Source organism: Pseudophryne corroboree, chromosome 5 (assembly GCF_028390025.1).
Source record: "Pseudophryne corroboree isolate aPseCor3 chromosome 5, aPseCor3.hap2, whole genome shotgun sequence".
Taxonomy (NCBI): Eukaryota; Metazoa; Chordata; class Amphibia; order Anura; family Myobatrachidae; genus Pseudophryne; species Pseudophryne corroboree.
In genome coordinates, this window is record NC_086448.1 from 321,151,710 (window position 1) to 321,174,628 (window position 22,919).

Consider the following 22,919-nt stretch of genomic DNA (forward strand, 5'->3'; position numbering starts at 1 on the left):
TCCCATCCGTCAGTGTATTACTAGCTGTACCAATGCAGTAATGTCCTATAATCATAACCAGTAAGTGTCACGGCCAGTCTTTTTTTTTTCTCTCTCAAATATTCCATAAGAATCATGCTTCATAATTATTAGTAGTCCTCCATTTCTGTTCGTTACTAGCCAGTCTCCTTGGATGCCTGCCTACTATAAATCTGCTGATGAGCCATTTATTAGATTCACTCTTCATCGCAATCCCACTGACGTCAGCAGTTTGTGGTGTCTTCATGTCAGCAGGGATGTAGAACATTTGTAGAGTCACAAACATGTCTATAAATGCATTGCAATGTATAATAGAATTACAAGTCCTCAGTCTATGAAGCCGCCATGATTCTATAAAGCTCTAATGATTTCACACTAAACTGCAACTCCTGGGCAATACCAATAAGCTATTGCAGCACATCAATGGAATGTTTAATTGATCACCCGGTACTTTTTAATATTTCAAACATGTGCAATGCATAAAAATAAAAAAAAAACAGGCTTTTCTAAAGTATTAGTGTGGTGCAACCAGTATTGAAACCCATTTTCCAGGTAACAGACAGATGAAGATTTAATTAAAGTACGCTATACCATTACTATACTAAAGCCAAGTTTATCTCATAAACCATTAAATAAGAACAAACACAGTATCTTACAATTCAATAAAAGCATGTATGGAGTACTGCACACAATGTAATCGCTCTGAGACTGTAGTGTTTGCACACAGATGGTTGTACGGTTACAATGTTTTCATATTGAGTGGTTCTCTATGGGAGCACTTTGTTGGTTATTAAATGCATCTGTTCTTGTATTGAGTAGAAATACATAAGCAGTTTGATTATCCAATTATTATTTTTTATTGCTCTTTGTAATGTCACAATTTCCACTTTTACTGTATGTATTATTGTTTGGCTGTTTTATCATTTCAGGCAATCACTCCAAAAAGGCTTCTGACGTCAATCACAGTAAGAATAGATTTATCCTATACGCAAGGGAGTTCTGCCAATGTAATAGTTTGGATAGCAATAGTTAGTATATGTACAGTAGGCAGTGAAGTCTCATGCCTTCTCTTAATTTGTGGTTTCGGAATGAAGAGAGAGAGGCTGGGATGTAAAATGCTGTCAAAACTGTAAAAAGTGACCTCTTCAGGGTTTTGGCATCGTTCCCCATATGTACAAAGCTCTGGAAAGTAAAACTTTTTGGAGCTTGTACCCAGTAGGCAATGTTATCTATAAATAGCTTATTGTAAAAGAACTTGGGGTTCTTTTTGAAAACCTCTGTTATGTAATTTGGATTAAGCACCTAATGTAGTAATTAACTTGCAGATCTATGTCAATGTTTAAGGTTTTCATTTAGCTTTGTAATACTGAGCCTTATCCAGAGTTAGCAGTAAGAGTAATAAATAAATAAAGTATTCTATGTTTCTCATACGTCCTAGAGGATGCTGGGGACACTTCATAGACCATGGGGTATAGACAGGATCCGCAGGAGACATGGGCACTCTAAGACTTTTACTGGGTGTGAACTGGCTCCTCCCTCTATGCCCCTCCTCCAGACCACAGTTAGATTCTGTGCCCAGAGAGACTGGACACTAACAGGGGAGCTCTCCTGAGTTTCTCTGAAAAAGACGGTTTGGTTTTTTATTTTCAGGGAGCACTGCTGGCAACAGGCTCCCTGCTTCGTGGGACTGAGGGGAGAGAAGCAGACCTACTTCTAATGAGTTCAAAGGCTCTGCTTCTTAGGCTACTGGACACCATTAGCTCCAGAGGGTCTGATCGCTAGCCGTGCTAGATGCTCGTTCCCGAAGCCGCGCCGTCAACCCCCTTGCAGAGCCAGAAGAAAGAAGCCGGGTGAGTATACAGAAGTGAAGAAGACTTCAGAGACGGCAGACGCTAACTGAGGTACCGTGTGGCGGTCGCGCTGCGCGCCATGTTCACACACACAGCGGCACTGTTGGGCGCAGGGGGGGCGCCCTGGGCAGCAGGAAACCTCAGATCTGGCACTGGCAAATGCAAATGGGTGCCTGGGCACATATTATACCCCCGCCAGTATAAATATATTTTCAGAGGTAGCGGGACTGAAGTGTGCCATTGAGGGGGGCGTGGCTTAGCCCTCATAGCTCTGACCAGCGCCATTTTCTCTCCACAGAGCTGCAGAGACGCTGAGCCTTCCCCTCCACTGTAACAAGTCACAGGGGCAGAACAGGGGGGGCACAGTTTATTTGGTGCTGATTATTTCTGATAAGAAAAGCGCTGACATCTCTGGGGCTGTGTATTGCACACTTCAGAACAAAGTTAGGCGCTGGGGTGTGAGCTAGCAAACTCCCTTTGTGTCTCCCTGACAGGCTTAGTGTGGGTCTGTTCCCTATAGCCCAGTGTGTTTGGTGGTGTCGGTGCACGTGTGTCGGCATGTCTGAGGCTGAATGCTCTTCCCAGGAGGAAGTAGGTGTGGAGACAGTAAAGGCTGTGGGAGTGACCCCGTCGGCACCGCCGACTGAGGATTGGGTGAATGTTGAGTGTTTTGAATGCTAATGTGGCTTTGTTAAATAAGAGGTTTGATAAATCTGAGTCCCAGCACCGAGCATGGAGAAAGTCCATGGAGGATGCACTGTCACAAACCCCTTTGGGGTCACAGAAACGTTAATTTGCCCAGTTAGTGGACACAGATACCGACACGGTTACTGATTCCTGTGTCAACTATAATGATACCAGATTGAATCCTAAACTGGCTAAGAATATTCACTACATGATTGTGGCAATAAAGGACGTGTTTAATATCACGGAGGACCCTGAGGTTCCTGATACGAGGGTCTGCATGAATAAAGGTAAGAAACTGAGGTAACGTTCCCTCCTCATGAACTGAATACTTTTTTTTTTTTTTTTTTTTTTGAAAAGGCTTGGGAAAATCCTGACAGTTTTTGATTCCCAAGAGAATTCTGCTGACCTATCCATTTCCCTCGGGGGCAGGAAAATGTGGGAGTCAACCCCCTCTGTGGACAAGGCCTTATCCCGACTGTCCAAAAAGGTGGCTCTTCCGAGTCCGGACACGGCAGCCCTGAAGGATCCTGCGGATCGTCGACAGGAAAGCACATTGAAATCGATCTGTGTCGCTACGGGTACGCTGCTCAGACCTACCGTGGCGTCGGCATTGGGTGTGTAGCGCTATTGAAAAGTGGGCGGATAATTTATCCTCTGAAATTGATACCCTGGACAGGGATACCAGACTCGTAACTTTAAGTTACATAAGGGACGCTGCAGGGTATCTAAAAGACGCTGCATGGGATATTGGCATTTTGGGATCAAAGGACAATGCCATGTCAGTCTCGGCTAGGAGGGCATTGTGGATTCGTCAATGGATTGCTGATTCAAAGAAAAATATGGAGACTCTGCCGTATAAAGGTGGTGTCTTTTTTGGTGACGGCCTCGCGGACCTCATCTTGGGCGGCTGCCCGTGGGGTCTCGGCGTTGCTGCTTTGCCGAGCGGCTACTTGGTCGGGTTCAAACACTTTTGCAAAGTTCTACAAGTTTGATACCCTGGCTGATGAGGACCTCTTGTTTGGTCAATCGGTGCTGCAGAGTCATCCGCACTCTCCCGCCCGATCTGAAGCTTTGGTATAAACCCCATGGTCTTTGAAGTGTCCCCAGCATCCTCTAGGACAGAGGTTCTCAAACTCTGTCCTCGGGGGCCCACACAGTGCATGTTTTGCAGGTCTCCTCACAGAATCACAAGTGAAATAATTAGCTCCACCTGTGGACCTTTTAAAATGTGTCAGTGAGTAATTAATACACCTGTGCACCTGCTGGGTTACCTGCAAAACATGCACTGTGTGGGCCCCCGAGGACCGAGTTTGAGAACCTCTGCTCTAGGACGTATGAGAAAATAAGATTTTAATACCTACCGGTAAATCCTATTCTCTTAGTCCGTAGAGGATGCTGTGCGCCCGTCCCTGTGCGGACTCTATCTGCAGTAGTGGTTGTAGGTTTTGGTTGTGTTACACAATGGTTGTGTTTAGTTATAATCGGCCTGTTGCTGGTTTTTTGTTCATGCTGTTGACTGGGTTTGCTTACAGATGCCATGTTGTACGGCGTGTTTGTGGTGTGAACTGGTGTGTATCTCACCCTTAGTTTTAATATAATAGAAATCCTTTTCCTCGAAATGTCCGTCTCCCTGGGCACAGTTCCTATAACTGAGGTCTGGAGGAGGGGCATAGAGGGAGGAGCCAGTTCACACCCAGTAAAAGTCTTAGAGTGCCCATGTCTCCTGCGGATCCCGTCTATACCCCATGGTCTATGAAGTGTCCCCAGCATCCTCTATGGACTAAGAGAAAAGGATTTACCGGTAGGTATTAAAATCCTATTTTTGCTCCAGATGGGGCAGATTTACAATGTGCCGAAAGACTCCACTGGGTGGCTATTTACTTGCTTTGTTATCAGGCGGCCTGAGGTAGGAAACCGAAATTTTCTGAAAAAAAATGGCCTTTTACGCCCAAGCTGCCATTTCGGCAGTGTGTGCTTAATACTTTGTATGTGTTTAGCTGCCTTACGTGTCTAAACTTGGTGCATTTGCGCGCAATAAATACGGCAGTCTCAGAAAAATTGAACATCACTCTTGGCCACCCATTTCTTAAATGCACCCAAAACATTTGAATTCCTCCCGCAATTGGGAATGTTTGGTGCTAGCTTTATTCTAAATTTCAGTGTAAACACAGAGCTGCCCAATAGTTGTCGCTACATGTAAAAGCAAGCTGCATTTGTACTGCATGTACAAAAATTATTGCATTTGCACCCCTTGCATGGTTTATTCCTGGAGCAAATTATTTTTTTTTTTGTATTTTATTTTTTTTATTTTTTTGCTCTTACTCCGAACTCGGATTTAGACGCACCCTTTTTTTATTTGTAAATTAACTATTCATTATAAACTGTTACACCTTCGTTTGAATGCAGTAACTTTATTTATAAAGACTATATTTCTCTGCAGAACTTTGCTGCTTAGTTTAATCCACAATAATCATTGACTGCATAGTAAATATTGGTATATCAGTGTACAGTGACAAATTGATAAGAGAATGTTTATGCAGTTTGAAAGATTGCACATGCTTTTGTTTATGGTTGGATTTTTTGTTTTATTTTTAAAAGTAGAATGGAAAGACTACAATACTGGTTGAGTATCTCATATCCAAATATTCCGAAATACGTAATATTCCGAAATACGGACTTTTTTGAGTGAGAGTGAGATAGTGAAACCTTTATTTTTTGATGACTCAATGTACACAAACTTTGTTTAATACACAAAGTTATTAAAAATATTGTATTAAATGACCTTCAGGCTGTGTATAAGGTGTATATGAAACATAAATGAATTGTGTGAATGTAGACACACTTTGTTTAATGTACAAAGTTATAAAAAATATTAGCTAAAATGACCTTCAGGCTGTGTGTATAAGGTGTATATGAAACATAAATGCATTCTGTGCTTAGACTTAGTAAATTCTTATTATATATATATATATATATATATATATATATATATATATATATATATACACACACATACAGGTTGAGTATCCCATATCCAAATATTCCGAATTACGGAATATTCCGAATTACTGACTTTTTTTGTGTGAGAGTGAGATAGTGAAACCTTAGTTTGTGTACATTGAGCCATCAAAAAACAATGTTTAATACACAGTTATTAAAAATATTGTATTAAATGACCTTCAGGCTGTGTTTATAAGGTGTATATGGAACATTAATGAATTGTGTGAATGTACACACACTTTGTTTAATGCACAAAGTTATAAAAATATTCGCTACAATTACCTTCAGGCTGTGTGTATAAGGGATATATGTAACATAAATACATTCTGTGCTTAGTTTTAGGTCCCATCACCATGATATCTCATTATGGTATGCAATTATTCCAAAATACGGAAAAATCCGATATCCAAAATACCTCTGTTCCCAAGCATTTTGGATAAGGGATACTCAACCTGTATACTGAATTAATCCTTTGTGTTGTATTAACTTTTATTCTTTTCTTGTTTACCCCATTTCACAAGTTTTTTCTTTTTTCCTTTCTTTAGAAGAGCAATGTTCATACACCAGGTGAGCTGCTTTTTATTAATATTCCAAACACTATTGTTATGGGTTGTGTGTGTGAAGGGGTAAAGATATGTTCTCATACATCTAGTCTCCATTCTCCATATGGGGAGAATTGCGAATGCAACTGAGCAGCTCCGAGTGCTGCAGCGTACCAGCCTGGGTCTTATTTGCATTGCTGATGCAGCAAAACAAGGTTCTATGTACTACAGATGCTGGACTGTTTTTTGCTGTAGAGGAATTCGTTTTAAACTAACAAAGTTGTAGATTTTGCACATCGCACCCTGGCGTGCTTAAAAAATCTGCTGCTGCTGCATCGTATATAAATCGAGATTTGTTGTACATCTTTAATTAGTTTCTGATCCTGAAATGTCTGATCCAGTGGTTCCAGAACTTGGTAAGGCACTTGCAGGGGTGCCTTGGGTTGGTGGTCCAGGACCAACTGAAATTAGCTGTACATGTAATAGGCACAACCAGTTATTTTGGCTTCCAATCATAAAATATGTGGACATATAAACACAATTTACTTAATTTGATATCTTTTCATGAATTCTTCAATAAAAAAACTTTTGGCTTAGGGGTTCCATGAAAAGAACTTTAATACTCTATGGTGCTGTGACTCAAAAAAAAAAATTAAAAAAAAAATTGTGAACCACTGGTCTAATCCGTTTTAATAAGTTTCAATCCTTTTAAAATATCCTTTTGAGATAAAGAAGTGTAAGGCCAGATACCTTTAATATTAGAGAGAATGAGAAGTGTTATGGGTTGAGAGTTAAGGCATTTTCGCTGAGGTGACTCGCCAGGCGATACCGGTGGGGGGTCTTGGGAGGTTGGGGTAGTGAAGTTTCTTCACACCCACCCACACACACCCCGGTCACCCGTCCCAATAGCCCTGCATACTAATATGTGCGAGATTGTCCATATTGGCATGCATGTATATACGACCCGGCACCAGCGATGAACGAGTATTTGAGGATGGATTTTGGAGTTGGGGTTAAGATTATTTAAAAAAAAATTTTTGTATATGTGAGAGTGTTTAAATGAAGAGGGGAAGACGCAATTAGAGAGCTTAGACTTGAGTGCATTCAGGCTTTAAAAGGGCTGGAGGGTGGAGGTTATAGGGTCAACGGGGAAGTAGATGGGCATAAGATGACAGAAGACAGTCATATACTTTGAGATTCACAGGTGTTGTCTGTTTTAGTGATGAAGTGGGTGCAGTGTGAGAGAAGAGGATGGGTAAAGTGTTAAAGGTTGCACTGAGGTGACTGGGATTGGTGAAATTCAATGGATTTTAGTAGATTAATTTCTGCAGCAGGATACATTGGTTTCCACAGGAAAACATTGGGGTGTAAAGTGGATCTTGATCCAGAGGCACCAACTAGCTTAAGCTTTAGGCTGTCCCAGAATGCATTGGGGCCTCCTCTATAAGCCCTGCCTCCAGGCACTGGAGCTCTGTTTCGAGTTGGTTCCTGCAGCAACAGGTCACCTAACAGGAGGGCTGCACTGTGCAGTCCTGCAAAAGCTTGCTGAGGTGATTTCTTTGCCGGGCTGTCTGCGCTGTATGTCAGGGTGACACTTCAGCGCTGCAGCTCCATCATCTCCCAAGCTGCGTTGCATCCTCCCACGGCTCAGTTCCCGGGTACTTGTGGCGGAGACGCTCCGGCTTAGGCACACTGTCGTAGACGCTCTCCTGGTTCGCATGGCTGCTACAAGGAAGAGGTAAGAGGGTGCCCCAGGCAGGACTCGCCATTAAATATCACGTTCTGTCTATGACCTAAGGAGACGGGTCTCAACGCCTGCGTGGATATTGTCTCCGAGCAGGGATCCCACTAGACCACCGGGGTGTCTGAGTACAGGTCGGGTATACTAACACCCCATTTAATAAGACACTCAGTACCCGGGTTGAAGTCCAGCATAGGAGAGGTGGCGCTTGACCTGTAGCCCCTCCCCTGACCCACGGCGCCATCTCTGAGCAGATTTTCCTGCTCTGGTGCAGCCTCACACTATCCCTCACTCCCTGACTGAGATGCTGGGTGCCATCATGTGAGCATAGCTGTGGCTGGTCTCCGGGACTGCAGGGCAAGGTCTCCTTTGTAAAGCCGCCTGTATACAGCGCTGTGACTTTACAAACACTGGAGTATTCTACATGTCTTTATACAGACAGCATTCGTTAAGAAAGTGTACCAGTTATAGAACATATTGTACGAGTATTCTAATATATTCCTCCAGTCTAAACAGAGCAAGTTTAGTTTACTGCGTTCATTTATGTAGCACACCTCCAGTGCGGTTATACGCACGCTAATACCTTAATAAACGGAGTACGATAATATGTATGTTCTTGTATTATGGTCAAAAGGTACAATATGATTTAATTAGCAAGATTATATTGCAGGTATAACAAACAATAACAGAGATACAGTTACAGCTAATATTACATATGAAGTGTCCCTGGTTCCAGGCAGCCAGTCATCATATAGAAGACTTCCGAGAAGTGTGCATGTGAATGAAAGTGTATGTGTACGCTGCCTGGCTCTGGGTCACTGTTTTATACAGTTTGTCCAAAGGCATACAATACATCATGTAAAGTCTTTTAGCATTGGTCCAGCGGTGAGGCATCTCTCTAACTCGATGGCCCATAGGTCATCCACAGGAGGGAGAATGCTTTGTTCTTTGAAGGAGACACCCTTGTATGCCCTCGGGGTCCTGCTGCGAAAGTGGCTTGAACTGGCTAATATACGCCCCCCTGCCCTGCACATTATTACATTCATATCATATATTGCTCACATCATCAGATCACAGTATGTGACTGTTTGTAATTACTGAGTTACTGCTAATAACATGCTGATCAATCTGATGCTAAATATGAGGTAATGTGATTCTAACCCTGTGTAATGCTGTTTCTCTGACGTCCTAAGTGGATGCTGGGGACTCCGTCAGGACCATGGGGATTAGCGGCTCCGCAGGAGACAGGGCACAAAAATAAAAGCTTTAGGACTAGGTGGTGTGCACTGGCTCCTCCCCCTATGACCCTCCTCCAAGCCTCAGTTAGGTTTTTGTGCCCGGCCGAGAAGGGTGCAATCTAGGTAGCTCTCCTGAGCTGCTTGGAATAAAAGTATAGACTTAGGTTTTTTTTATTTTCAGTGAGTCCTGCTGGCAACAGGCTCACTGCATCGAGGGACTAAGGGGAGAAGAAGCGAACTCACCTGCGTGCAGAGTGGATTGGGCTTCTTGGCTACTGGACATTAGCTCCAGAGGGACGATCACAGGCCCAGCCATGGATGGGTCCCGGAGCCGCGCCGCCGGCCCCCTTACAGATGCTGAAGACAGAAAAGGTCCAGAAATCGGCGGCAGAAGACGTCCATGTCTTCATAAAGGTAGCGCACTGCAGCTGTGCGCCATTGCTCTCAGCACACTTCACACCGCGGTCACTGAGGGTGCAGGGTGCTGGGGGAGGGGGCGCCCTGAGACGCAATGAAAACACTATATATGACTAAAAATACATCACATATAGCTCCTGGGCTATATGGATGTATTTAACTCCTGTCATTTTACCTCAGAAAAAGCGGGAGAGAGGCCGCCGAGAAGGGGGCGGAGCCTATCTCCTCAGCACACAAGCGCCATTTTCCCACAGCTCCGCTGGTAGGAAGGCTCCCAGACTCTCTCCTGCACTACAGAAACAGGGTTAAAAAGAGAGGGGGGGCACTTATTTGGCTAGATATAGATATATTGCAGCTATAAGGGATAGACACTTATTTATAAGGTTGTCCCTATACATATATAGCGCTTTGGTGTGTGCTGGCAAACTCTCCCTCTGTCTCTCCAAAGGGCTAGTGGGGTCCTGTCCTCTACCAGAGCATTCCCTGTGTGTGTGCTGTGTGTCGGTACGCGTGTGTCGACATGTATGAGGAGGAAAATGGTGTGGAGGCGGAGCAATTGCCTGTATTAGTGATGTCACCCCCTAGGGAGTCGACACCTGACTGGATGGTCTTATTTAAGGAATTACGTGATAGTGTCAGCACTTTACAGAAAACTGTTGACGACATGAGACAGCCGGCAAATCTGTTAGTGCCTGTCCAGGCGTCTCAGACACCGTCGGGGGCTCTAAAGCGCCCATTACCTCAGTCGGTCGACACGGACACTGACTCCAGTGTCGACGGTGAAGAAACAAACGTATTTTCCAGTAGGGCCACACGTTACATGATCACGGCAATGAAGGAGGCTTTGCATATTTCTGATACTACAAGTACCACAAAAAAGGGTATTATGTGGGGTGTGAAAAAACTACCCGTAGTTTTTCCTGAATCAGAAGAATTAAATGAAGTGTGTGATGATGCGTGGGTTTCCCCCGATAAAAAACTGCTAATATCTAAGAAATTATTGGCATTATACCCTTTCCCGCCAGAAGTTAGGGCGCGTTGGGAAACACCCCCTAGGGTGGATAAGGCACTCACGCTTATCAAAACAAGTGGCGTTACCGTCTCCTGATACGGCCGCCCTCAAGGAACCAGCTGATAGGAAGCTGGAAAATGTCCTAAAAAGTATATACACTCATACTGGTGTTATACTGCGACCAGCGATTGCCTCAGCCTGGATGTGCAGCGCTGGGGTGGCTTGGTCGGATTCCCTGACTGAAAATATTGATACCCTTGACAGGGACAGTATTTTATTGACTATAGAGCGTTTAAAAGATGCGTTTCTATATATGCGTGATGCACAGAGGGATATTTGCACCCTGGCATCAAGAGTAAGTGCGATGTCCATTTCTGCCAGAAGATGTTTATGGACACGACAGTGGTCAGGTGATGCGGATTCCAAACGGCACATGGAAGTATTGCCGTATAAAGGGGAGGAGTTATTTGGGGTCGGTCTTTCGGACCTGGTGGCCACAGCAACAGCTGGAAAATCCACCTTTTTACCCCAACTCACCTCTCAGCAGAAAAAGACACCGTCTTTTCAGCCTCAGTCCTTTCGTCCCCATAAGGGCAAGCGGGCAAAAGGCCAGTCATATCTGCCCCGGGGTAGAGGAAAGGGAAAAAGACTGCAGCAGACAGCCTCTTCCCAGGAACAGAAGCCCTCCACCGCTTCTGCCAAGTCCTCAGCATGACGCTGGGGCCTTACAAGCGGACTCAGGTGCGGTGGGGGGTCGTCTCAAGAGTTTCTGCGCGCAGTGGGCTCACTCGCAAGTAGACCCCTGGATCCTACAGGTAGTATCCCAGGGGTACAGATTGGAATTCGAGACGTCTCCCCCTCGCAGGTTCCTGAAGTCTGCTTTACCAACGTCTCCCTCCGACAGGGAGGCAGTATTGGAAGCAATTCACAAGCTGTATTCCCAGCAGGTGATAATCAAAGTACCCCTCCTACAACAGGGAAAGGGGTATTATTCCACACTATTTGTGGTACCGAAGCCAGACGGCTCGGTGAGACCTATTCTAAATCTGAAATCTTTGAACACTTACATACAAAGGTTCAAATTCAAGATGGAGTCACTCAGAGCAGTGATAGCGAACCTGGAAGAAGGGGACTATATGGTGTCCCTGGACATCAAGGATGCTTACCTTCATGTCCCAATTTGCCCTTCTCACCAAGGGTACCTCAGGTTCGTAGTACAGGACTGTCATTATCAGTTTCAGACGCTGCCGTTTGGATTGTCCACGGCACCCTGGGTCTTTACCAAGGTAATGGCCGAAATGATGATTCTTCTTCGAAGAAAAGGCGTCTTAATTATCCCTTAATTGGACGATCTCCTGATAAGGGCAAAGTCCAGGGAACAGTTGGAGGTCGGAGTAGCACTATCTCGGGTACTGCTTACAACAGCACGGCTGGATTCTAAATATTCCAAAATCGCAGCTGATCCCAACGACACGTCTGCTGTTCCTAGGGATGATTCTGGACACAGTCCAGAAAAAGGTGTTTCTCCCGGAGGAGAAAGCCAGGGAGTTATCCGAGCTAGTCAGGAACCTCCTAAAACCAGGAAAAGTGTCAGTGCATCATTGCACAAGGGTCCTGGGAAAAATGGTGGCTTCTTACGAAGCGATTCCATTCGGCAGATTTCACGCAAGAACTTTTCAGTGGGATCTGCTGGACAAATGGTCCGGATCGCATCTTCAGATGCATCAGCGGATAAACCTGTCTCCGAGGACAAGGGTGTCTCTTCTGTGGTGGCTGCAGAGTGCTCATCTACTAGAGGGCCGCAGATTCGGCATTCAGGATTGGATCCTGGTGACCACGGATGCCAGCCTGAGAGGCTGGGGAGCAGTCACACAGGGAAGAAATTTCCAGGGAACGTGGTCAAGTCTAGAGACTTCTCTCCACATAAATATACTGGAGCTAAGGGCAATTTACAATGCTCTATGCCTAGCAAGACCTCTGCTTCAAGGTCAGCCGGTGCTGATACAGTCGGACAACATCACGGCAGTCGCCCACGTAAACAGACAGGGCGGCACAAGAAGCAGGAGGGCAATGGCAGAAGCTGCAAAGATTCTCCGCTGGGCGGAGAATCATGTGATAGCACTGTCAGCAGTGTTCATTCCGGGAGTGGACAACTGGGAAGCAGACTTCCTCAGCAGGCACGATCTTCACCCGGGAGAGTGGGGACTTCACCCAGAAGTCTTCCACATGATTGTGAACAGTTGGGAAAGACCAAAGGCGGACATGATGGCGTCCCGCCTCAACAAAAAACTGGACAGGTATTGCGCCAGGTCAAGGGACCCTCAGGCAATAGCTGTGGATGCTCTGGTAACACCATGGGTGTACCAGTCAGTGTATGTGTTCCCTCCTCTTCCTCTCATACCCAAGGTACTGAGAATTATAAGACGGAGAGGAGTAAGAACTATACTCGTGGCTCCGGATTGGCCAAGAAGGACTTGGTACCCGGAACTTCAAGAGATGCTCACAGAGGACCCATGGCCTCTGCCGCTAAGAAGGGACTTGCTTCAGCAAGGACCCTGTCTGTTCCAAGACTTACCGCGGCTGCGTTTGACGGCATGGCGGTTGAACGCCGGATCCTAAGGGAAAAAGGCATTCCGGAAGAGGTCATACCTACCCTGGTCAATGCCAGGAAGGAGGTGACCGCACAACATTATCACCGCATTTGGCGAAAATATGTGGCGTGGTGCGAGGCCAGGAAGGCCCCCACGGAGGAATTTCAACTGGGTCGATTCCTGCATTTCCTGCAAACAGGAGTGTCTATGGGCCTCAAATTGGGGTCCATTAAGGTTCAAATTTCGGCCCTGTCGATTTTCTTCCAGAAAGAATTGGCTTCAGTTCCTGAAGTCCAGACATTCGTCAAGGGAGTACTGCATATACAACCCCCTTTTGTGCCTCCAGTGGCACCGTGGGATCTCAACGTAGTTCTGGGATTCCTCAAATCACATTGGTTTGAACCGCTCAAATATCTCACATGGAAAGTGACCATGCTGTTGGCCCTGGCCTCGGCCAGGCGAGTGTCAGAATTGGCGGCTTTGTCTCACAAAAGCCCATATCTGATTTTCCATTCGGACAGGGCAGAACTGCGAACGCGTCCCCAGTTTCTCCCTAAGGTGGTGTCAGCGTTTCACCTGAACCAACCTATTGTGGTGCCTGTGGCTACTAGGGACTTGGAGGACTCCAGGTTGCTGGACGTTGTCAGAGCCCTAAAATATATGTTTCCAGGACGGCTGGAGTCAGGAAAACTGACTCGCTGTTTATCCTGTATGCACCCAACAAGCTGGGTGCTCCTGCTTCTAAGCAGACGATTGCGCGTTGGATTTGTAGTACAATTCAGCTTGCACATTCTGTGGCAGGCCTGCCACAGCCAAAATCTGTAAAGGCCCATTCCACAAGGAAGGTGGGCTCATCTTGGGCGGCTGCCCGAGGGGTCTCGGCTTTACAACTTTGCAGAGCTGCTACTTGGTCAGGGGCAAACACGTTTGCAAAATTCTACAAATTTGATACCCTGGCTGAGGAGGACCTGGAGTTCTCTTATTCGGTGCTGCAGAGTCATCCGCACTCTCCCGCCCGTTTGGGAGCTTTGGTATAATCCCCATGGTCCTGACGGAGTCCCCAGCATCCACTTAGGACGTCAGAGAAAATAAGAATTTACTTACCGATTATTCTATTTCTCGTAGTCCGTAGTGGATGCTGGGCGCCCATCCCAAGTGCGGATTGTCTGCAATACTTGTACATAGTTATTGTTACAAAAATCGGGTTGTTATTGTATTGAGCCATCTTTTCAGAGGCTCCTCTGTTATCATGCTGTTAACTGGGTTCAGATCACAAGTTGTACAGTGTGATTGGTGTGGCTGGTATGAGTCTTACCCGGGATTCTAAATCCTTCCTTATTGTGTGCGCTCGTCCGGGCACAGTATCCTAACTGAGGCTTGGAGGAGGGTCATAGGGGGAGGAGCCAGTGCACACCACCTAGTCCTAAAGCTTTTATTTCTCTAACGTCCTAGTGGATGCTGGGGACTCCGTCAGGACCATGGGGATTAGCGGCTCCGCAGGAGACAGGGCACAAAAGCAAGCTTTTAGGATCACATGGTGTGTACTGGCTCCTCCCCCCATGACCCTCCTCCAAGCCTCAGTTAGGTTTTTGTGCCCGTCCGAGCAGGGTGTAATCTAGGTGGCTCTCTTAAAGAGTTGCTTAGAAAAAGTTTTTAGGTTCTTTATTTTCAGTGAGTCCTGCTGGTAACAGGCTCACTGCATCGAGGGACTTAGGGGAGAGAAGTGAACTCACCTGCGTGCAGGATGGATTGGCTTCTTAGGCTACTGGACACCATTAGCTCCAGAGGGAGTCGGAACACAGGTCTCGCCCTGGGGTTCGTCCCGGAGCCGCGCCGCCGACCCCCCTTGCAGATGCTGAAGATTGAAGAGGTCCGGAACCAGGCGGCAGAAGACTTTCAGTCTTCATCAGGTAGCGCACAGCACTGCAGCTGTGCGCCATTGTTGTCAGCACACTTCACACAGCGGTCACGGAGGGTGCAGGGCGCGGGGGGGGGCGCCCTGGGCAGCAATGTATAATACCTGTATGGCGAAAAATACATCACATATAGCCCTTGAGGCTATATGGATGTATTTAACCCCTGCCAGATATCACAAACTCCGGAGAAGAAGCCCGCCGAAAAGGGGGCGGGGCCTATTCTCCTCAGCACACAGCGCCATTTTCCCTCACAGAAATGTTGGTGGGAAGGCTCCCATGCTCTCCCCTGCACTGCACTACAGAAACAGGGTTAAAACAGAGAGGGTGGGCACTGATTTGGCGATATGAATATATATTAAATGCTATAAGGGAGGAACACTTATATAAAGGTTGTCCCTATATAATTATAGCGTTTTGGTGTGTGCTGGCAAACTCTCCCTCTGTCTCCCCAAAGGGCTAGTGGGTCCTGTCCTCTATCAGAGCATTCCCTATGTGTGTGCTGTATGTCGGTACGTGTGTGTCGACATGTATGAGGAAAATGTTGGTGAGGAGGCGGAGCAAATTGCCTGTAATGGTGATGTCACTCTCTAGGGAGTCGACACCGGAATGGATGGCTTATTTATGGAATTACGTGATAATGTCAACACGCTGCAAGCCGGTTGACGACATGAGACGGCCGGCGAACAAATTAGTACCTGCCCAGGCGTCTCAAACACTGTCAGGGGCTGTAAAACGCCCATTTACCTCAGTCGGTCGACACGGACACTGATTTCAGTGTCGACGGTGAAGAAACAAACGTATTTTCCTTTAGGGCCACACGTTAAGGGCAATGAAGGAGGTGTTACATATTTCTGATACTACAAGTACCACAAAAAAGGGTATTATGTGGGATGTAAAAAAACTACCTGTAGTTTTTCCTGAATCAGATAAATTAAATGAAGTGTGTGATGATGCGTGGGTTTCCCCCGATAGAAAATTATTGGCGGTATACCCTTTCCCGCCAGAAGTTAGGGCGCGTTGGGAAACACCCCTTAGGGTGGATAAGGCGCTCACATGCTTATCAGAACAAGTGGCGGTACCATCTACAGATAGGGCCGTACTTAAGGAGCCAGCTGATAGGAGGCTGGAAAATATCCTAAAAAGTATACACACACATGCTGGTGTTATACTGCGACCAGCGATCGCCTCAGCCTGGATGTGCAGAGCTGAGGTGGCTTGGTCGGATTCCCTGACTAAAAATATTGATACCCTTGACAGGGACAGTATTTTATTGACTATAGAGCATTTGAAGGATGCATTTCTATATATGCGAGATGCGCAGAGGGATATTTGCACTCTGGCATCAAGAATAAATGCGATGTCCATATCTGCAAGAAGATGTTTATGGACACGACAGTGGTCAGGTGATGCAGATTCCAAACGGCACAAAGATGTATTGCCGTATAAAGGGGAGGAGTTATTTGGGGTCGGTCCATGGGACCTGGTGGTCACGGCAACTGCTGGAAAATCCACCGTTTTTTACCCTAAGTCACATCTCTGCAGAAAAAGACACCGTCTTTTCAGCCTCAGTCCTTTCGTCCCTATAAGAGTCATATCTGCCCAGGGATAGAGGAAAGGGAAGAAGACTGCAGCAGGCAGCCCATTCCCAGGAACAGAAGCCCTCCAACGCTTCTACCAAGTTCTCAGCATGACGCTGGGACCGTACAGGACCCCTGGATCCTACAAGTAGTATCCAAGGGGTACAGATTGGAATGTCGAGACGTTTCCCCCTCGCAGGTTCCTGTAGTCTGCTGTACCAATGTCTCCCTCCGACAGGGAGGCAGTATTGAAAACAATTCACAAGCTGTATTCCCAGCAGGTGATAATCAAAGTACCCCTCCTACAACAAGGAAAGGGGTATTATTCCACACTATATGGTGGTACTGAAGCCAGAAGGCTAGGTGAGACCTATTCTAAATCTGAAATATTTGAACACTTACAAAAGTTCAAATCCAGATGGAGTCACTCAGAGCAGTGATAGCGAACCGGGAAGAAGGGGACTATATGGTGTCCCGGGACATCAGGGATGCTTACCTCCATGTCCCAAAAATTTGCCTTTCTCACCGAGGGTACCTCAGGTTCGTGGTACAGAACTGTCACTATCAGTTTCAGACGATGCCGTTGGATTGTCCAAGGCACCCCGGGTCCTTACCAAGGTAATGACCGAAATGAGGATTAGTCTTCAAAGAAAATGGACGACTTCCTGATAAGAACAAGGTCCAGAGAACAGTTGGAGGTCGGAGTAGCACTATCTCAAGTAGTTCTACGACAACACGGGTGGATTCTAAATATTCCAAAACCGCAGTTGTTCCGACGACACGTCTGCTGGTCCTAGGGATGATTCTGGACACAGTCCAGAAAAAGGTGTTTCTCCCAGAGGAGAAAGCCAGGGAGTTATCCGAGCTAATCGGGATCCTCCTAAAACCAGGAAAAGTGTCAGTGCATCATTGCACAAGAGTCCTGGTAAAAATGGTGGCTTATTACGAAGCGATTCCATTCGGCAGATTTCACGCAAGAACTCTTCAGTGGGATCTGCTGGACAAATGGTCCGGATCGCATCTTCAGATGCATCAGCGGATAACCCTATATCCAAGGACAAGGGTGTCTCTCCTGTGGTGATTACAGAGTGCTCATCTTCTAGAGGGCCGCAGATTCGGCATTCAGGATTGGGTGCTGGTGACCACGGAGGCCAGCCTGAGAGGCTGGAGAGCAGTCACACAGGGAAAAAATTTCCAGGGAGTGTGATCAAGTCTGGAGAATTCTCTCCACATAAATATACTGGAGCTAAGAGCAAATTTATAATGCTCTAAACTTAGCAAGACCTCTGCTTCAAGGTCAGCCGGTATTGATCCAGTGGGATAACATCACGGCAGTCGCCCACGTAAACAGAAAGGGCGGCACAAGAAGCAGGAGGGCAGTGGCAAAACTGCAAGGATTTTTCGCTAGGCGGAAAATCATGTGATAGCACTGTCAGCAGTGTTCATTCCGGGAGTGGACGACTGGGAAGCAGACTTCCTCAGCAGGCACGACCTCCACCCGGGAGAGTGGGAACTTCATCGGGAAGTTTTCCGCATGATTGTGAACCATTGGGAAAGACCAAAGGTGGACATGATGGCATCCCGCCCGAACAAAAAAACGGGACAGGTATTGCGCCAGGTCATGAGACCTTCAGGCGATAGCTGTGGATGTCCTGGTAACACCGCGGGTGTAACAGTCGGTGTATGTGTTCCCTCCTCTGCTTCTCATAACCAAGGTATTGAGAATTATAAGACATAGAGGAGTAAGAACTATACTCGTGGCTCCGGATTGGCCAAGAGGGACTTGGTACCCGGAATTTCAAGAGATGCTCACAGAGGACTAATGGCCTCGGGAGCTAAGAAGGGACTTGCTTCAGCAAGTACCATGTCTGTTCCAAGACTTACCGCGGCTGCGTTTGACGGCATGGCGGTTGAACGCCGGATCCTAAGGGAAAAGGCATTCCGGAAGAGGTCATACCTACCCTGGTCAAAGCCAGGAAGGAGGTGACCGCACAACGTTATCACCACATGTGGTGAAAATATGTTGCGTGGGTGAGGCCAGGAAGGCCCCACGAAGAAATTTCAACTAGGTCGATTTCTGCACTTCCTGCAAACAGGAGTGTCTATGAGCCTCAAATTGGGGTCCATTAAGGTTCAAGTTTCGGCCCTGTAGATTTTCTTCCAGAAAGAATTGGCTTCAGTTCCTGAAGTCCAGACATTTGTCAAGGGAGTATTGCATATACAGCCCCTTTTGTGCCTCCAGTGGCACCGTGGGATCTCAACGTAGTGTTGGGATTCCTCAAATCATATTGGTTTGAACCGCTCAAATCTGTGGATTTGAAATATCTCACATGGAAAGTAACCATGCTGTTGGCCCTGGCCTCGGCCAGGCGAGTGTTAGAATTGGCGGCTTTGTCTTACAAAAGCCCATATTTGATTTTCCATTCGGACAGGGCAGAACTGCGGACTCGTCCCCAGTTTCTTCCTAAGGTGGTGTCAGCGTTTCACCTGAAACAACCTATTGTGGTGCCTGCGGCTACTAGGGACTTGGAGGACTCCAAGTTGCTAGACGTTGTCAGGGCCCTGAAAATATATATATATATATATATATATATATATATAATTCCAGGACGGCTGGAGTCAGAAAGTCTGACTTGCTGTTTATATTGTATGCACCCAAAAAGCTGGGTGCTCCTGCTTCTAAGCAGACTATTGCTCGTTGGATTTGTAGTACAATTCAGCTTGCACATTCTGTGGCAGGCCTGCCACAGCCAAAATCTGTAAATGCCCATTCCACAAGGAAGGTGGGCTCATCTTGGGCGGCTGCCCGAGGGGTCTCGGCTTTACAACTTGCCGAGCAGCTACGTGGTCAGGGGGGAACACGTTTGTAAAATTCTACAAATTTGATACCCTGGCTGAGGAGGACCTGGAGTTCTCTCATTCGGTGCTGCAGAGTCATCCGCACTCTCCCGCCCGTTTGGGAGCTTTGGTATAATCCCCATGGTCCTGACGGAGTCCCCAGCATCCACTAGGACGTTAGAGAAAATAAGATTTTACTTACCGATAAATCTATTTCTCATAGTCCGTAGTGGATGCTGGGCGCCCATCCCAAGTGCGGATTGTCTGCATTACTTGTACATAGTTATTGTTACAAAAATCGGGTTATTATTGTTGTGAGCCATCTTTTTTTAGAGGCTACTTCTTTGTTATCATACTGTTAACTGGGTTCAGATCACAAGTTGTACGGTGTGATTGGTGTGGCTGGTATGAGTCTTACCCGGGATTCAAGATCCTTCCTTATTGTGTACGCTCGTCCGGGCACAGTACCTAACTGAGGCTTGGAGGAGGGTCATGGGGGGAGGAGCCAGTACACACCATGTGATCCTAAAAGCTTGCTTTTGTGCCCTGTCTCCTGCGGAGCCGCTAATCCCCATGGTCCTGACGGAGTCCCCAGCATCCACTACGGACTATGAGAAATAGATTTATCGGTAAGTAAATTCTTATTTTTACTGGTTTATTCCTAATGTTGCTATACATTAAAACCATGCTCTGGGCATATAGTGACTGTGTGTAAATTATGTGTTTTAGGTAGGAATATATTTGTATAACATTATGGCTTTTCTCAGCAATTGCGTATTCTACCGTAATACACGAAGTATGCGGTGATGCGTAAAGTGCGTATGCACGCAAAGTATTCTAGCATAGAGATGTCATATCTGCTTTGACAATATATATATTCTAGTCCAGTGCAGCTTTATTGTTTAATAATTTCTGCATTGCCTGTGACTGTGTGCCTCTATCTGCTGTGTAGTTTCACTTTGACTGTTTCCCAGATATAACTGTCTCTATATTCTGTACCCTAAGAGGCTAGGTGCGTCTGGGTCTGCTAATATACTGCGTCACAGTATTTATCCAATACACATATTCTACTGTGTAATCAGCCACATAATACCGGATTTATTTGCAGGTATTGTACTTTGTCTGGCTTTATCGTACTAAGTCGCTCTGTTGCATATTTACATAATGTCTAACAGAAAGGGCAGTAAATCAGTGGCAGCTCCTGCATCTTGCAGAGCATGCTCCAGGGATTTACCAGAAGGGGAAGTTTTGTATGATGATTTATATACAATGTGTCTTACATCTCCCAGTCAGTCAACAGCTCCTGTAACCAACCAGAAGCCACCCTGGGCTGCCTTCACTAATCAACTCTGGTAGAACGCCTTACGCCCCCTATGGTACCACCTGTACCACTACAGCCACATATTGTCCCATGGTTAATCTTCCTCGGGCGGAAAATTTATCTAACCAGCTGCAACAATTGAATCAGTACTTAGACAGATATCCACCTCGGGTCACTCCCATGCTTCTGGGTCATCTAAGCGGGCTACTTCCTCCACACAGTCCACATACCTCTCTGATGTTTCATCTAAAGAGGAGGGGGAGCATACGGTCCTGTCAGACACTGAATCTGGTGTTAAAGATGAGGATTCTCCCTTGCAGGTTGATGTCCCTGCCTTAGTGGTTGCTATTAAACAAATCCTACAAATATCTGATGATGAGGATTCCACTACTGTGGCAAAGAAAACTGATATGTTTAAATGGCAGAAAGTGGTTAAAACTCTGCTACCCCTATTCTGACCATTTAGTGGACATCAGATGGTAACCCTGGTCTACTCCAGGGAAGAAATTTACTCTGCTTAAACAGACCTTGGCTCGCTATCTTCTCACTGCAGAGTTATGTAGCAAGTGGGAAAATCCACCACCAGTGGATTCTCACGTCACCCGCCTTGTGGTGTCATCCACTCTGCCTGTCACCACTGAGGCGGGTGTGTTGGCAGTCAAGGCGTCGACTAAGTGTCCTGGCTCGCAGTATTCTGTGGTTGAGGTCATGGAAAGTCTACCTAAACTCCAAAAAGACCTTGGAGGTACTCTCCTTTACTGGGGAAATGTTGTTTGGGGAAGATCTGAATAAAATTGTGTCTGAGTTAGCAGCTGCTAAGACTGCTTTTCTCCCAAATCCTAATCCTTCTGCTCAGAAGGCAAAAGGTACCACTTTTCGTTCCTTTTGGCCTCAAGGGAAAGCAAAAGGTCAGGCATACCCGAGTCGGTCTCTTGCTCCTTAAACCACAAAGCCCAAGGCCAAACAATCCTGGGCAACCTGTCAGCCTGCTTCCAAACAAGACAAGCCTGCTGCATACCGAGGGCGGCCTGCCCCTGGGTGGTCTGGTTAAAGACCACATGAGACGCATAGGTGCTGGAAGTTGTGTAACGTGGGTACGCAGTCTTTATCATGAGACGTCCCCCTCGCCAGTTTTTCACTACTGTTCTTCCAGCTGCTTCGTTAAAGGCGAAAGCTTTGCAAACAAGTGTCTGTTCTCACCTGACTACAGGAGTGGTTGTGCTGGCACCTCAGTCCCAAAAAGGCAGAGATTACTCAACCCTGTTTCTAGTTCCGAAACCAAATGTGTCGTTCTGGCCTATACTCAACCTCGAATCCCTGAACAAGTTTGTGAAAGTGCCCAGGTTTTTGAATGGAAACACTGCGCTCAATTGTACTGGCTATGGAACCCGGAAACTATATCCCTGGAAATACAGGATGCATACCTGCATATACCTATTGCCATGTAGCAACAGCAGTTTCTGCAGTTTGCTATTGGCAACCTACATTATCAATTCCAGGCTCTACCATTTGGACTGGCCACTGCGCCTCGGATTTTCACCAAGGTCATGGCTGTTATGACTGCCTATCTCCTTCGCCTGGGGATCAGAACCCTGCCGTATCTGGACGACCTACTGATTCTGGCAAATTCCTACGATGTCCTCCTCAGTCATCTGCAGGTAACGGTAAACTTCCTGCAAGCCCACGGGTAGCTTATCAATTGGAAAAAGTCCTCGCTGGTCCCAGCTCAGAGCATGGTGCACCTAGGGGCACTTCTGGACGCACAGTCGCACGCTGTTTCTGTCTCTAGAGAAAGTCCTGAAGCTTCAGGACAGGATAAGATGCTTCCTTTGTCGCCTAGAGTGTCTATACACTCGGCGATGCAAGTACTTGGCCTGATGGTGTCGGCATGGTAGAGTACGCTCAATTTCATTCCCGCCCACTACAGAGGTTAATCCTTTCCAAATGGGACGGCCAACCTCATCGGATCAGAACTCAGATGATCACTATAACTCTGGAGGTTCGTCTGTCGCTGACCTGGTGGCTACAGGACCAGCGACTAAACAGGGGCTTTCCCTTCTGGATCCCCGATTGGCTCCTGCAGGCAACGGACACTAGACTCAGGGGATGGGGTGTGGTGATTGAGCAACACTCATTTCAGGGTTATTGGACCAAGTAGGAATCACTCCTCC

At 46.5% G+C, this 22,919-nt stretch overlaps 1 protein-coding gene across 2 annotated transcripts in view; it reads left to right on the forward strand.

Moving 5' to 3' along the window:
- ANLN (anillin, actin binding protein) overlaps positions 1–22,919 on the forward strand; it is a 405,458-nt gene that overhangs the window by 297,163 nt on the left and 85,376 nt on the right. For both annotated transcript variants that reach the window (XM_063922504.1, XM_063922505.1), the window contains 2 exons: positions 948–983; positions 6,101–6,122. In XM_063922504.1, the coding sequence (XP_063778574.1) occupies positions 948–983; positions 6,101–6,122 (58 nt within the window). The remainder of the gene's footprint in view (positions 1–947; positions 984–6,100; positions 6,123–22,919) is intronic.